This window comes from Onychomys torridus, chromosome 16, assembly GCF_903995425.1.
Source record: "Onychomys torridus chromosome 16, mOncTor1.1, whole genome shotgun sequence".
Taxonomy (NCBI): Eukaryota; Metazoa; Chordata; class Mammalia; order Rodentia; family Cricetidae; genus Onychomys; species Onychomys torridus.
Genome location: NC_050458.1, coordinates 45,471,836 through 45,487,875, shown reverse-complemented (window position 1 = coordinate 45,487,875; position 16,040 = coordinate 45,471,836). Strand labels below are relative to the sequence as shown.

At 53.0% G+C, this 16,040-nt stretch overlaps 1 protein-coding gene across 3 annotated transcripts in view; it reads right to left on the bottom strand.

The window, feature by feature from the left end:
* The window catches only part of Cacna1i (calcium voltage-gated channel subunit alpha1 I), a 116,124-nt gene that overhangs the window by 81,988 nt on the left and 18,096 nt on the right, over nucleotides 1–16,040 (bottom strand). For all 3 annotated transcript variants that reach the window (XM_036207532.1, XM_036207534.1, XM_036207533.1), the window contains exon 3: nucleotides 588–699. In XM_036207532.1, coding sequence (XP_036063425.1) covers nucleotides 588–699 — 112 coding nt within the window. The remainder of the gene's footprint in view (nucleotides 1–587; nucleotides 700–16,040) is intronic.

Genomic DNA, 16,040 nt, shown 5'->3' with positions numbered 1-16,040 from the left:
TATCTCTACTAATTGCCAAGCACTAGGACAGCCAGGACTACACCCGCACCCCTAATTCTCGAAATGGCACACATGGGGCAGCCCACTTTACAGTTAATGAAACAAGACTCAGAGAAGCCAAGCAACTTGCCCCGGGTTACACAGCAACTATATGCCATGATTAAAATGAAAGTCAGGTCTGGATCCCAGGGATGAGCCTCAAACAGTCTACTTCTGTAAAATGAGTACAGCCTCAGGGCCCTGTTCTATGGTTCCTCAGACCCTGCACAAACCCATGCAGGTGCCATGTCAGGGCCTCCCCGCCCCCAGGACCTGAGAAGTAAGAACAGGAGAAATGCAAGAGGACATTCCTAAAAGACGGGAAGGGCCGGTACTAGGGAGCCAAGGCAGGCTCTAGGCAGAGAAGTGTCAGGCACTGCACCTCACTGGTGTGAATGGGATGGGGTGAGGAGCCTCAGCTGGGAAATAAAAGGAGGCTGGAGGGGCAATTAGGTAGGAGAGGTAGGGAGCCGCACCAGAGTAGAGCCCTGAGGTTGGGAGAGGACACCCCCGATGGGAGGGAGGAAGGGGAGAACTCGGAGGCTCACCTGCAGGATCTTGCAACGGTCTGTCAGGCACTCCATGTCGTCACATGGCTGGTACATGCCCAGGGTCACACAGTTCAGCAGGATGACCAGCATGCTCACACACTCGAACCACGTACACAGAGTCAAGGACGAACTGGTGGCAGCGTGGCTTAAGGCGCTACGCTCCTGAATGTGGCATCCCGGGAAGAGACACACAGGTCATTTCTGCCCTCCCTCCCACCCGTGTGGACCCCTCAGTGGCCCAGGTCCAAGTCTTCAAAGACTGTGCAGCTGGCCCTGCCAAAGTCACACCCTGAAAGGAACCAAACCAAACCACTGAAGCTCCCCCTGGAGGATGCTCCTGGTCTCCCCCTCCCCCCCCACCCCACCCCCCGGAAGGAGCGGCTCCCAGGAAGGCCCCCAGCCCCAACAGCTCCCATGCCTAAGCCCTTCTCAGACCACCTTCTCCCATCACCCACCCCTCCCCCTGCAGAGGCCTCAGGCTTCCGGTTCACGGGTCTACTGCCTTTCTGAGATCTCCTGGACACGTTCTCCTAACCTGCCCATCTCCGTGATTGAAGGTCACAGTCACCCTCTGGCTGCTGCTCCTATAGCAGCCCCACCCAGGGAGTCTGCCTCCCCAGGTTCTGCCCCAGCTTGGAGCCAGACTACGATCAGTTCTTCACTCAGCCACAAGCCACCGGCAGGACAAGGCATCCCACTGCCCCGACAGAAGAGAACTTCCCAAGTGCCCCTTCTCCCGCTAACACCCCCTCTTAGGCCACACCTGACTCCACCCACATTTGCCTATCTCAATCTACCTAACCAGGGAGCTCAAAACTCAGAGACCTGGGGGCTGTGTCACTCACAGGCCCCCAATTGTCATGAATAGCAGAGAGAGTTAGAATCTGCTCCTATCTCCCAAAATGGCCTCTCCTCTCTTGCCCAAGCCCTGGGGCCTGAGGAGATCTGTACCCAAGAAAGTTCATCATGGTAAAATGAAGTTAAGCCATGCACAGCATAAATGACTGAAGTTAGACTAGGGGGTGAACCTCCAGACTGAGGAGTCTGACTTCCGTGAAGGTGATGGCTGACCCGGAAGTGTTTCTCATCCTGTTTATTCTGTCTGATCTGAGGAACCTGACAGCCCCTGCCACCAGATGTCTGTAGACTCCTATCCCTGACTCCATCACTTAGCACCAGGGCCTGCATGTGACTCCAGTACCAGCATAGCGTGGCTCTGGGGTCTCAAGCAAGCCCCTTCCCACATCTAAGCTCCCAGAGGCTCCTTACTGGAGTCTAGGGGAACCTCTATAGAGGCTGTCCCGGCCCTCCTCTTTAATGGCATCCATGAGACATTAAAAACATCAGGGAGACCAGTGCATACTTTTAATCCCAATACTCGGGAGGCAGAGGCAGGTGGATCTCTGAGTTTGACTTCAGCCTGGTCTACAGAGTGAGTTCCAGGATGGCTAGGGCTGCACAGAGAAACCCTGTCTCAACAAGCAAATAAATGAACAAAAAATCAGGGAGGTGTTTCCTCCTCTGCTCAGAGTTCTGCTATGGCTCTCAGTTTCTCCTGGCAAAAGTTCAGAAGCCCTTCCCAAAGCTAGCCAGCAAGACCCCACCTTCCTCTGCTTCCCTTGACTGCCTCCCTCCAGCCTGTGGCCTCCTGCTTATTCAGTCTGGTCTCAGGCACATGTCACCTCAGGACCTTTGCAAGAACTGACCCTTCCACTGGAAGACACTTCCCAAGACTCTCCAGGGCTATATAAGGGGCACTCCCTACAAGGAGTTCCACCCACCTCTTCAACCCCAGAAGCCCCTGCCCAACAACCCTCCAGGTTGACATCTCTCTCAAGCATTTCTAGACCACAGAGACAGTGTTTATTGTCTCTGCCCACTTCCAGGGCAGAGTTTGGGTCGCTGGGATTCACACTCTCAGTTCAAACCATAACAGCCTACAGATGCTCAACCAAGGTCTGCAGAGTGAATAAATGAGCTTCTCTGAGGGCCCTGGCCACACTAGCTCAACCCCAGCTCATAGCATCATGAAACCACACCAGCCCACCACAGCCAGATAGCAACCACAGTGGACTGGGCCCCTCCTGCCTGCTAAGAGAGCTGACCTAGTTTCCACAACAACGGCCCCCTCTTCTCCCCAGACCCTGCTCACCTTGAAAGCTGCTTTCCATGGCCTCCATCCCTGCCCTGCTCCTTCCTGTCCCTGGCCTGGCTGCCACTCTCCCGCCATAGCCTGTAATTAATTTCAGTCGCTGCCAGGCCCCCTTTGAGCCCAAGCATCGCTCCGGCAGCAGCTTCATCATTAATTAACTTTTTTGAAGTTCAAACGTTCTAATTACCGCCAAGCATCCCCATTCCCCCTTAATCCCCTCCGCCCCACCTCCCTCTCACATCCCAGTTTCTCCTGCCTCTGCCCTTTCTGAAGACCCAAGTCCAAGTGCACCTGGCAAGCCCATTTACAGATGGGGAAACTCAAGGCCTCTCCTGGGTCACATGGCTGGGCCCTGTCGACAGCAGGCCTGCTGGGCTCCTTGGCCAACGTCCCCTCCCAGCCATGCGTCCTATTTGTTCAATGCTGTCCCTGCCTTCCCAGAGCCCACGGCACATCCCTGACCCAGTACCAGCCTCTCCTGGGGGATGCAGCTCTGATCCCTGCCTCTCCAGTGGGCCCCACGTGATGCCAAGCGCTGACTCCTTGATAAGCCCACATAGAAGAGAAGAAATGAAGTGAGAGATGAAGGGGAACTGATTTAACCAGTGGTACACATCTGTAATGCCGGCAGCACTAGGGAGGCTGAAGCAGGAGGTTCAAGGCCAGCTAGAGCTACCCAGCTTGTCTACGCAACTCAAACCAAAGCAAGCAAAAGGAGGGTAGAGCTGGAGATGCCGCTCAGTTGGTAGTGTTTCACTAGTGCACACATAGGCCTGGGGTCCATCCCAAGAACCACATAAAGCCAAGCATGGTAGCATGGTGGCCAATTCCAGTAGTCTCAGCAGTCCTCAGGAGGCAGAGGCAGGAGGATCAAGAGTGGAAGGTCATCCTCAGCTACATTTTGAGCCTGAAGCCAGTTTAGCCTCCACGAGGTCCTGTCTTGGTGGGGGGTAGGGAGAGCAGATTTACTTCAAGTAGCCAGCTGCAGAGACAGCACTACATGTACTCCGCCTGTCCGTTCTTGCTCCCAAACCAGTTTGTCCCCTCTGGTTAATCCATGCATGCCTGTCTCTCTCTTGCTCTAAAGCTTTCTGTGGCTCCCCATAAGCCCCCTAGCCCAACAGCGAAGGCCTCCTGGATTCTGATCTCAAGAGTTCAATGGCTGAGTCCCGCTGGCCCCGGGGCACACTAACCTTCTTGCTACCTGCAAGCATCCCTACTGCATGGCTTTACCTTCCCTCTAAGGCAAACCCCTGCCCACCCTTCACAACCTCACTCATCCGCCACCCATTCCAAAAGCACCTTTCACCCTCCCCAGCTGGTGCCCAGCCTCCCACGCACCTGGTCTAGCACACACCACAGTGATGAACTTGGCCGTCACTATGACTGCTTCATGCCAGGCACCCTAGAGACATGGCCTTCACTGTCCCTTACAGGAGAGACTAGGGAGTAGATCTGGAGGGCCGATGTGACTTCCTCAAAGTCACGCTGCAGCTCAGGCTGAGAGCCATTCCAAGGGCCAACTGCTTCCTTTTGTCGCTCGGCTACCCTGAGCATGGCACAGAGGCCCCCTGGTCCCCTCAGCTCCTGCTGGCCGCAGGCACAAGGGGAAATCCCAGATGGCAGGGCTTGGGACTCAGCCAAGAGCGCCAAGGCTCAGAAGTCAGGACAGTGCGGCACTGCAGCCCGCGGCTCCCGACACACTCCCGCTGGCTCAGGGATGCAAGGCCCCAAGCCCATTGGAAGATGAACCAGGCCGTGCATGCAGCCAGGGTAGGAGCGCTGTCAGAGGAGACAAAGCCTCCAGGCTGGACATCTTGGTAGCCTGGTCCAATACCTACTTTCCCACGGTTAGTCATAAGCACTTAGAGCTCAAGCAAGCCAGCCTGAGTTCTGGGAAAATGGAAGAAAAGATAGAGACCCCAAGAGGGGTCTGTTACCCAATTCTGAGTAACAGAGCAGGTGGGGTTTGAATGCTGTCTCCACAAGAGAATGAAGTAATCACTAGCTCCCATTGCTCCCCACATTCAGGAACAAAGCCCTGGACTGGCATCTAAGGGTGTGCAATGGGGACCCAACCACCCTATCTTCTTTGTCTGGGGATTCTCAGTCCTGTAGGGGTGACAGCAGAGCTGTCCACTTCAACCCTGAGACAGCATGGGATCCAAGGCCTCAGTGTATGAAGAGGTAATGGAAAGAGAGATCTAGCCGAGCACAGGGAGAGCCAGAACAGAAACAATACCCCCAGCACCTGGACCCCTGGGGATCCCTGAGTCACATCAGTCATACAAACACACCAGCCCTGAGCTTCCCACACCTGTCATCCTAAACAGCCCCAGAGCGGGTGTCCACCCCTAAGGAGCCTGCAGAACAAATTGATGTCCGTCAGATCAATGCAGTTTCCTTGGTGGCAAAGCTGCCTTTTCAGCGGGCACAAGAGACGACACCCAAACACCCTTGTCGGTGGCAGGGACCTTCCGACACCTCAGCCCCACCACCAGCCAGACTTAAGAGAACCCTACAGAAGCCTGGACCCTTACCAGCCCTCCCCACTCTTACTGCTTCCCAAAGTCCTCAAGGCCTGAGAATTAATGAGAACATATGGAGCGCCTGCTGTATACCAGGTGCCTAGTGAACACCTGCTGATTACAAACACCTCCCGGGTGACTGAGAGTATTTGCTAATGAGTTTTCTAGCCAAACCTCAAGCCAGGAGTGCAGGCATAGGCCAGTGAACCTGCATTGGGGAGATAGAGGCAGGATGTGTGAGTTTGAGGCCAGCCTGGGCTACACAGATCCTATCTTAAACAGACCTGGGATGTCAGCATGTGCAGCCAGGAGCCAGGAGGTCCCTCCCAGTGTGCAGAGCCAGCACAGCAGGGTCAGTAGGAGGGGCCTCTCTGACAACAGAGCCAGGGCTCTCCTGGGTGTCGGAAGGAACAGCGATCCCACCTGGACATTCTCTGCTCATTGATCACTATGGCCTTTCGCGGAAGCTGAAGGTGTCTTTACAAGCACTTAGAGTGACAGCTGCCTCACAGCTTACAGAGGGGATCACTAGAGGACACCCTGCATGATAGTGACCCTGTCTCAAAAACAACAGTTAAAGAACTGGGCAACCCACAGAAGCCCAAGCTTGAGACACAGTATCTGGTCCCTCACCTGGCACACACTACTGCTGCTGCCAATTGACAGATAAGGAAACTGAGGCAGCCAGCATTATGGCATGTGGCATGGTAGAATCGGTACTGTTTCTTGCTGGCTCCGGGTCCTATGTCCTCAGTCACTCCCTGGTCTCAGCACCTTAGACCTGGATTTCCCTGATGGGGAGTGCTCAGGGGACCCTGCTTTGTTCTTCGTGACTGGCAGCTTCAGGAGAGAAAGCCAAGACTGTGTTTGCCACACCAGCTTTAAAAGACCAAGCTGAGCCAGGCGGTGGTGGCACACGCCTGTAATCCCAGCACTTGGGAGGCAGAGGCAGGTGGATCTCTGTGAGTTCGAAGCCAGCCTGGTCTACAGAGCTAGTCCAGGACAGACTCCAAAGCTACAGAGAAACCCTGTCTCAAAAAAAAAAAAAAAAAAAAAAACAAAAAAAAGGGAGGAGGAGGAGGAGAAGGAGGAGGAGAAGGAGAAGAAGAAGGAGAAGAAGAAGAAGAAGAAGAAGAAGAAGAAGAAGAAGAAGAAGAAGAAGAAGAAGAAGAAGAAGAAGAAGGAGACCAAGCTGAGTCAATATGGAACTCCACAGCCCAGCACTGAGTCCTGACAAGACCAGAATGTTGTACAGGGTGGGTGGGCTCAGGCACCATGGACTTCACCACATAAGGACCTCATACACACACACACACACACACACACACACACACACACACACACACACACACACACATGCCTGCCAGGCCCAGGCAGAGGAGTGACCAGGTAGATGGACAGTGCCACTCTCCCAAGCAGGCCCTCCAGGGCAGCCTTCTCTCAGAGAGCAGCCGGAGGCCTGCTGTTACCATAACGACCACCCTCCTTCCTGCATTGCTGATGAGAGCCTTCTGTACTTGGGGGTGGGGGCACTGGAGAAGGGTTCTGAGCTAGGTGGCGGGGGTAGGAGGGGTTGACCGAGTTTGTTTTTATTTTTGTCAAATCAAAATCTGATCTGTTTCCCAGAGTTCTACTCTTCAGTTGTCTAAATACGTCAAGTGGAAGAAGTGGGCTGAGGCCATGCCCTCCATGACAGGGAGCAGGCATGACAGGAAGTCTCCCTGCCAAGCCCCCTCAGTCTATCTCCAGGATAGTGGAGAGTTCAGGCTGGGGGACCTCAGAGGCCTGGTCTACACAGCCCAGGTCTTGAACCAGTTCTGTTTCCCTGAGGCCAGGTCCCGGAGCATCTATGGAGTGCCTGCTGTATCCCTGATATCCGTGTACTGAGGTAAAGAAAGTTCAGCTCATTCCCTGGAGGTCCCCAGAGTGTGGCCCTGTTGCCAAAACGTTCCTGATATGTGGCCATATTGTGTTTGCCACAAGGACAGTGGCTGCCATGTTTGAATGCCTGGGGATTAAAGCTATCCTATCACTCACTTATTCATTTCTTCATCTACTCGACTCATCTTTATGGACAGCAGTCATTCCGGAGAGTTGTTTCACAGTGCCTACTAAAGTTGAACACAGACTCAGACTGAGGTGCTGACAACAGGTAGGTAGCGGCCAGGGATATTGCCAAACACCGACATTGCCCAGGACAGTCCCTGTCACAAAGAATCAGTTGACCCAAATTGTCAACGATGTCAAGACTGGGAAACTTGGTTGGATATTTCTATGGCGGTATACTACACAACCAGGAAAAAAGACTGAGCAATCAACACACAAACAGGATAGAGGAGCCTCTGTTGGATGAAGAAGACAAAAACACAGAGGTCATCTGAGTCCAGGTCTAGGAAGTCTAAAATCAGGCCAACGCACTCAGAATAGCAGCGGGGTGGTGGAGACGGCCTCACACTGAGTGGTGGTCACAGAGGACAATTTATAGGAAACTGTGTGCACCCTATGATGTGTGAACCCACCTGCCTGCGGGTTTTACATCACTGAAGAGTAAAGCAGAAGCTGGGAGAGGGTGGCACACACCTGACATCCCAGCACTCAGGAAGCTAAGGCAGGAGGATTTCAAGTTTGAGATTGTGTCTCAAAATAAAAAGAAAGGAAGGAAGGAAGCAAAAAGGGAGAGAGGGAGGGAAGAGGGGAGGGAAGGAAGAAGGAAGGAAGAGAGAGAGGACAGAACAGCTTCTCTGAGGAAAAATAAAAATGTAACAATTAAAATGCAAGCTTGAGAGGTAAGTCAGCGGTCAAGAGCAATGGCTGCTCTTCCAGAGGACCTGGGTTCTGTTCCCAGATCCCACACAGAAGTTCATCGTCATCTGTAACTCCACTCCCAGGGGATCCAATGTCCTCTTCTGGCCTGTGTGGGCACCAATCATGCATGTGGTACACAGACATACAGGCAGACAAACACTCATGTACACATGATAAAAATCAATAAATCTTTTTTAAAAATCTGGGGGTGGGGGTCAGGTGTGTGTGGTTCATTCGGTAGAGTGATCGGTTAGCATACACAAAGCCCTGGATCCAATCCCCAACATATATTCCTGTAATCCTAACAGGGCAAAGACTAGAAGGAAGCTCATCCTTGTCTACATAGTGAGTTTGAGGCCAGACAGGGCTATATAAAACCTGATTCAAAAATAAAGAAATAAAACACACAGGCAACATGCTGGGGCACCCACTGGCTCCGGCCTCCAATGAGATTTTCCCAGCAGCCCTTGCACGCTTGCTCAGTGACTTACCTGCACTTACAGCTAAGGAAAGCCCTAGCTAGGATGAGGCCCCACTAATCCCTCTTCTCACAAGTGGCTGTATGTCTTCTCTGGCTCACCTTTCCCACCACGGTCCAGGGAGACAGACGCCACAGATTCTACCACACTCCTTTCCAGTCACAGAAAAGAAGGTCTAGAGACCATACAGCTGGCCCCCAATGGCACAGCAGTTGAGCTGGGGCAAAGAGCTGCTCCAGGAAGTGAACTGGCATCCCGGCTACAGACTGCACTCAGCTTGCATGGTCCCTAATGGCAGGAAAGTGTCCTGAAGGACAGACAGCCAAGCCTTGTTGGCTCTGCTTAGAAGCCCTGAAGTCCCTTAAGCTCAAGGCAAGGGCAAATCCACCCTCTTCTCTCCCTCTTTGCCTCTCTGCCCTCCTGTCCCCAGCCCCCTCTCAGAGTCCCCACCATGTGAGAATTCAGTGGGTTTGTCCAGTCTCTGATTCCCATATGCCCAGCAAGCTACGATGCCTGGCACAGAGAGCCAGCGTGGGAGAGGCAACAGCGAGCAGATAAGGATGCCAGCCTGGAAGAGAACCTAGGGTGGGTGGCCCACAGGAAAGAGATCTAGCCAAGAAGACTTGCCAGACATACCCCTTGACCACTAGGGAAGAGGGGGCGGGGCAGACACCAGGGCCCCAGCTGTCCAGGGGCAGACATGGCCTCAGGAGCCCATCTCAAAGAAACTGCACCCACAGAGCTTGCCATGACCTTCAGCAGAAAAATGTGAATGCATCTGCTAAGACAACCCACGAGCACTACTGACCAGACTTGGGCACCTCACCCCAGCCACCCTGTGCTCCTCAAACCATCCCGCAAATTTGAGTCTTCCCTAGGACAGTCCCACAGGATGTCTGCATCTTTGAGGAGGTAAGACTCCCATTGCTTGGAGGCACTGTGGAGGCTGGGGAGGGGGCTGCGGCTCAGCTTCCCATCCTGAATGTCCTCTCCCTCTCCTTTTTTCACATCTGCTACTCCTTATTCAACAGCCTTTGCTCATTATTCGTGCAACCCTCCTCCACTGAGGCCTCCCTCTGTGCCTGGTGCTTAGAAACCAGGATGAAGGACACTTGGTCCCTGATGCCAGAGACCCAGTAGAGACAGGGGGCGACGTCACTGCTTCTCCTCCAGTAACATATCTTTTACCACATCTGCCCCAGAGCACACATCTGTTTATGTTCACCTGTGTGTTCCCACAGAAACACACAACATGCACACGTGCATGCACACACGTGTGCGCGTGTACACACACACACACACACACACACACACACACACACACACTATGCTCACAACCACCTCTGCCTCACTCCCAGCCATCAACACTGGGCCTGGCCAACCCCTCTTCTTTGAAAACACAGGTTCTTCATCTCTTCTGTCTTAAACACAGAAATAATGGATTTTTTTCTTTTATTTATTTATTCGTATGTGTGTGGCATGGTATATGTATGGAGGTCAGGGGACAACCTATGGGAATCCATTCTGTCCTTCTCCCAGTGTGGGTTCTAAGAACTGAACTCAGGTTGCCAGGTTTGGCAGCAAGTAACTTCACAGGTTAAACCATCTCACCAGCCTGGGACAATTTTTAGTGTAAATTTTCTAAAAACTTAGGAATAGAAAGGGAACCTGTGATACTAAAATAGTTTTCAAAAATATTTTTTTAAATGTGTGACAGGGTCTTACTCATTAGGCCAGGCTAGCCTCAGACTTTTAAGGGTTTTCATTTTGTTTTGTTGTCTATTTTTGTTTCTGGGACAGAATCTCTCTCTGCAGCCCTGGCTGTCCTAGAACTCACTACATAGACCTGGCTGGCTTTGAGCCTATAGAGATCCATCTGCCTCTGTCGCCCCAGTGCTGGGATTAAATGTGCCCAGACTCAGGCCTCAAACTTGAAATCCTCCTGCCTCAGCCTCCCAAGAACTAGGATTGCAGGCATGAGCCACCACACCAAGAAAAAGATGTTTGTTTGATAAGTGCACATGTTTTATTATCAACACAATAAGCAGCAAGGCCCAGACAGGGGTCTGAGGTTATATGACAACTGGTCACCATGAAGGCTGTGCCTGCTAATCCAGGAGCCCCGCAGTGACCCTGGTGTGACAGGAAACACTCGTGACTCTTCCCTCAAGTGGCAGGAACTACTACTGTGATGTGTGGGTTTATTTTTACCTTTACTGTTGTTTTTTTTTTAATGCTAAATTTGAGTCACGGGTCCATAAAATTCAACTTGTCCCCACAAGATTTCATGAGCCCCATTGTAAGACATCTGTCCAAGGAACTCCACAGGCTGATAGAGTCACCCCAAGTCCCAGTCTGGTCCTCACACTTCCGGGACTCTGTCTTCCAATCCTGGGTCTCACTCAGGTGCCAGCCCTGAGGTTCTGCCTCTCCTCTCTCTGACCCCACTGCTGACAGCCTTCCATGGGATAATCAGAGTCCAAGGTTGTCCCAAGACTGGAGTCACTCATAGCCAAGTAAGCCCCCACCCCCAGGTTCCGCACCAAAGATCTCCCAAATCCATCATACTCGGAACGTGTCACACTCTCCTCAGTCCACAACACATTCCTGTACCTTTCCACCTTGCCACCAGCCTTGGAAGTGGCTGGAGCCTTCTACCCTAGCAACCTGTCCACAGCCCTCCAGACCCTATGTCCACCCTAGTGGCCTGTCCATTTCACCATCTCCTCACCACCCACTCCTCTGCACCCCACAACTACCTTGGAGATATGTCCATTTCACCACCACAAACTGGCCTCACCACCTACTCCTCACATCCCACATCCCTAAGAAGGCAGCTGAGGAGTCTCTGCAGTCAGTCCCCTCCTTCAGCCTTGCCTTCTAGGATGCATCCTCCGAGTATAGCCCAGCAGCTCTTCCAAAACCAAAAGTGTGAACGCCCCACCCCACACCACCCTCAGCCTCTGCTTCTCAGCCCTGAACAGTTGCTTGGCATTCAAGGCCATTTGTCTTCACCACCAGTCAGCCTCGTCACTGTCCACACAACCTCTACACTTCACCTCTGCCTGCTAAGAAGCACTCCATCCAAAGCCTTGCCACATGTCTGTTCTGTACAGGGATGTGGGTCAAGGCCTGGAGAAGACGTATGCATCCATGGAATATGGAGCTTGAGTGCAAGAAGTTCTCTAATTCGCAGAAGGGGAATATACATTGTATGTCAAAGCCCCTGAAAAGGCTTCACGGGAAGAACAACAGTGCCCAACACAGGCTCATCTTGGCACTGAGCAGATGACAGGAGGCATTAAAAACAGGGTTGGGGTGGCCAACTAGCATTTGCCAAACATGAACCAACAGATGAGTCGGGGGGCTGATGCTTGTGTGGGCAGGAGGCAGGGAGAGGCCTCCTCATGGAGGACAGGTGAGAGATGGTTAGAAGGCAGACAGATGCTGCACCAGTGTGAGGGTCTGTGAGTGGATATGGGGAAGCAAATGAGTGAATGGAGAGATGGAAGACAGGTAAGTGGATGGATGGATGGATGGATGGATGGATGGATGGATGGATGATGGATGGATGATGGATGGATAAGTGAATGGATGAGTGGGTGGATGGATGGATGGATGGATGGATGGACCTGTGATTGGATGAGTAGGTGAATGGATGGAAGATGGGTGGGTGAATGGAAGAATGCATAGGTGGGTGGGTGAGTGAATGGGTGGGTAAATTATTATATAGGGATCAGTGGGTGGATAGGAAGATAAGTGGGTGGGCAAATGAGTAGGTAGGAGAGTGGGTATATGAATCATGATAAATGGGTAAGTAGGTGGTTGATAGATGGGTGGGTGAGTGGATGGATGGATGAGTAGGTGGGTAAGTGGTTAACTGGACAGATGGTGAATTAATGAGTAGATGTATGGACAGAGGACAGATGGACAAATGGGTTCCTGGAAGGTGCTGAAGGCAATGGCAGTCCCAGCAGTGAAAGAGACCTGGGTGGTATAGGAAACCCTTTGCTCAGGACTCAGCTTCATCCCCCACCTGCATGAGACCCACTCTCAGGCTCTCCCAGATCCAGCTCACACTGGTCCTGTCCTTCCCCCAGACCTGGGGCTCCTCCCCTCAGCCCCAGTGACTTTGGGACAGGCAGTTCTCTGAATGGGCTGTCCTAGTCATGGGAGGTGTTTGCCTGTAGACATTGTCAAATGTCCCCTGGGAACAAAATCAGCCTGACAGCAACCTCCAGCTCTCAACTGTATGGATCAGAAGACTGACACCCAGGAAAAGGGTGACTCAGCCCCAGGGTCACCGCGATTGTACCATGCAGAGAACAGACCTGACTCAGGCCCCATCACCACCAGCAGCTGGCAGTGATCAGACTATGTCTAGGCACCCACTGCAGCCTCATCCCCAGAGGGACTTCTGCCCCAGACGGACACGGAGCCCAGAGAGGTCCAGGTGTCTGCCTCGTACCACACAGCTCCACCTGGCAGGTCACAATGCCACAGCAGCTTGCAGGGATATTAGCAGAAAGACATTCTGGCTGATTAGAAAGACTATTGATTCCTCTCCAAGGGAAGCAAACAGGGCCATTTGTCTCCCAACAGGATCCTGACAGTCTGAGGAAGATGGTAGGTCAAAGTCAGCTTAGAGGCCCCAGGCAGAATATAAGAGCAAACTAGAATTCAATCACCTTTAAGTCCCCAGCCAGTCCATGTCATGTTCATGGGTGTTTCCCTTGTCACCTCTGTCACCCTCACCTCTGGGCTGGGTGGCCCCCCACAGCATCTTCACGCCAGGCCTCTTTCTTTTCCACGTAGTGAGGCTCTGGTGGGCTCCCACGTTGGGACAAGCTGACCTCATTATTTTGTCACTGTGGACCCAGACTTCCTCTTCCTAGCTCTTCCAGCCCCCTGCTGCAGAAGGGTTGAGACATGGAAGCTTCTTACATTTGACCAGAGACTCTGTAGACACCTTGAGTGCCTGGACTTGCTTGGTGGCCATCGGGTATGACAGGACCCTGGGGCACTTCTCCATTCAGAGCCAGCAAGCTCCAACTCTCATTGGGTGAACAACAGACGCTACCAAACAGTGTCGCTACAGGAACCTCTTGGCCGGTCACACACAGGCTCTCTCTCTCCCTCAGAAGCCCTCCACACACATGCCATGGTACATGTACACACACACACACACACACACACACACACACACACACGTATATAATAAATTAATACTTAAAAGAAAGAAGAAGAAAAGGGAGGAAGACAGTGAGTGTGTCCATGGCCCATCCCTGCTGGTCACCTGCCCGGGCCCCACCACACACACACACACCCCAGTGTTGCACAGACAGGCCTTTGCCTGGCCACACCCTGCTCTCCAGTCCCTATTCCCTCTACCAGGATCCCACACCTTCAACCGTTCTGGAAACTCCTATTCATACGGCAAGACCCCAATGGAACGATCCCTTCCTGCAGTTAAGCTTTACCAGGACTCCCTCACAGGCAGCCTCTACCCCTGCAGCTCTGATCACACAGAACTCTCCAGACAGAGCCTGAGGCTGCCCAGAAAGTTGCGGGAGATCCCTAGCCGGGCCAGGCTATGGGGACCCTGGTGGCCAGTTGGAGCGCAGTTTCTGCTCTGGCCTCCAGCTGCATCTTGGGGGATGGTACTTGACTCTGGCTTTTATTTCTGAGAAAAACAACTTTCTCCACACCAGATGGAGGAAACGGACGATTTCCCGGGCATGTGTTCCTTCTCCCGGCAGTGCCTGCCACCGTCTGGACTGTCCCGTTAGGCCAGGGCTGGAGGAGGAGGGGACAGCTCCCTTTAGGGAGCCCCTCCTACCCGGATGGAGCTGAGCCAGGCAGCGGTCCGCAGTGCTGGGCTCTAACTAAGCACCCTGCTTATGACAAATAATATATAATCATATGTGAGAGGTTCCACCTTATTCAACAGGTAACCTTGGGTGAACACGCCCCCTCCGAGACCTCCATCTCACCCCACCTGGCAGCTAAAGAACATAGAGCTAGCACACTACACACACACACACAAACTACACACATACACACACACACATACACGCACACTACACACACACACACACACACACACACACACACACTCACACGAAGTACCAAAGCCACAAGGGCAGCAGGCACATGAACATGGAGACCGAATGCTGACCCAACATTAACCCCAGGCTTAGCTGGACAGCAGACACAGACCCAGCTCTCTGGGGTCTGGGGAAGCTGGGCTGTATGGGGCTGGTGGGGTTCATGAAGAAGGGGGAGAGATTAGCAGAGACAACAGGGAACAGAGATCACGTGGGGAAGCATGGGGGGAAATGGGGTTGTCTGGGCTTTAGGGTAGAATACAGAGCAGGGCAGGCAGTCAATCCCAGGAAATCGCAGACCCCTCAAGTCCAGGTCATTACACTATGCTGAGCCCATTGCAGAGACCAGACCCCACAGCTGAGCCGGGAAGACAGAGGGAGGGAGAGAGGGAGAGAGACATCACCCTCCTCCAGGCATCTTTGAAGGACAACTAGCTCCATGATCAGGAGCCCCAGGCCTACACGAGAATGGAGGGTTTGGAAGGGGATAGCATATCCAGGCAAGGTGCTGTCGGAAACAATACAGCTTGAGCCCCTGTCGCTGCTCTGGGGGAAGGGATGGGGGACAAGGCCAGCTGTTTCATGGAGTGTGAGGGGTAAAGACCAACAAAAGCCCAGACTCAGACCCTCTGCACCATGGGTAGAAATGGTTCAGGTATGGTGAGGAGGGGACACTGAGAGATCCAACAAGGCTTTATGGGGCAGCCTGGGGTCCTGTCTGATATAGCTGAACTGAGAGGAACCCAATCCTGAAACAGGGCCAGACTAGCTGACCGAGGTAGGGCAGCAGTGCTGGGGGCAGGGTCTTTTACAATGCTAGCCTGTCTTTCCCTTCCTACCTTTACAGTGTCCCAGCATACACTGTACATACACACACACACATGAGCACACATGCGCACATACATGTGCACACACACACACACACACACACACACACACACAAGCATGCACACACTACATCCTCTCTTAACTTCCCACTTGCATCCCCTGGGCTCTGAGCCCGTCACCATAGACCAGTGCCCAGCTACCCAGCTGCTGCAGGCCCTGCTAGCTCTACCAGCCATGGCATGGCATGGATGGTGATACACGGTACTTAGCAGCTTGCCCAGTGCTGGCCCTGGAACTCTCACTCCATCCCGATGTCACCGTGGCCCTGTGACACAGACACACAAGGAGAAGCTCAGCAAGGGAAGGGCCTCACCCAAGGCCACTCGGCATCGAGCCAGGCTCGGGTCTTCATTCACTCAGACACCAAGATGCCGACCCCCTGGCATCACTCTGAGTTACTTGTGTTGTCCAACACTAACCCCAAAGGCTGCGACATCCTCACCATCACCCCCTCTCTAGACCCCTGGACCATACTCTAGGATCTATCACTT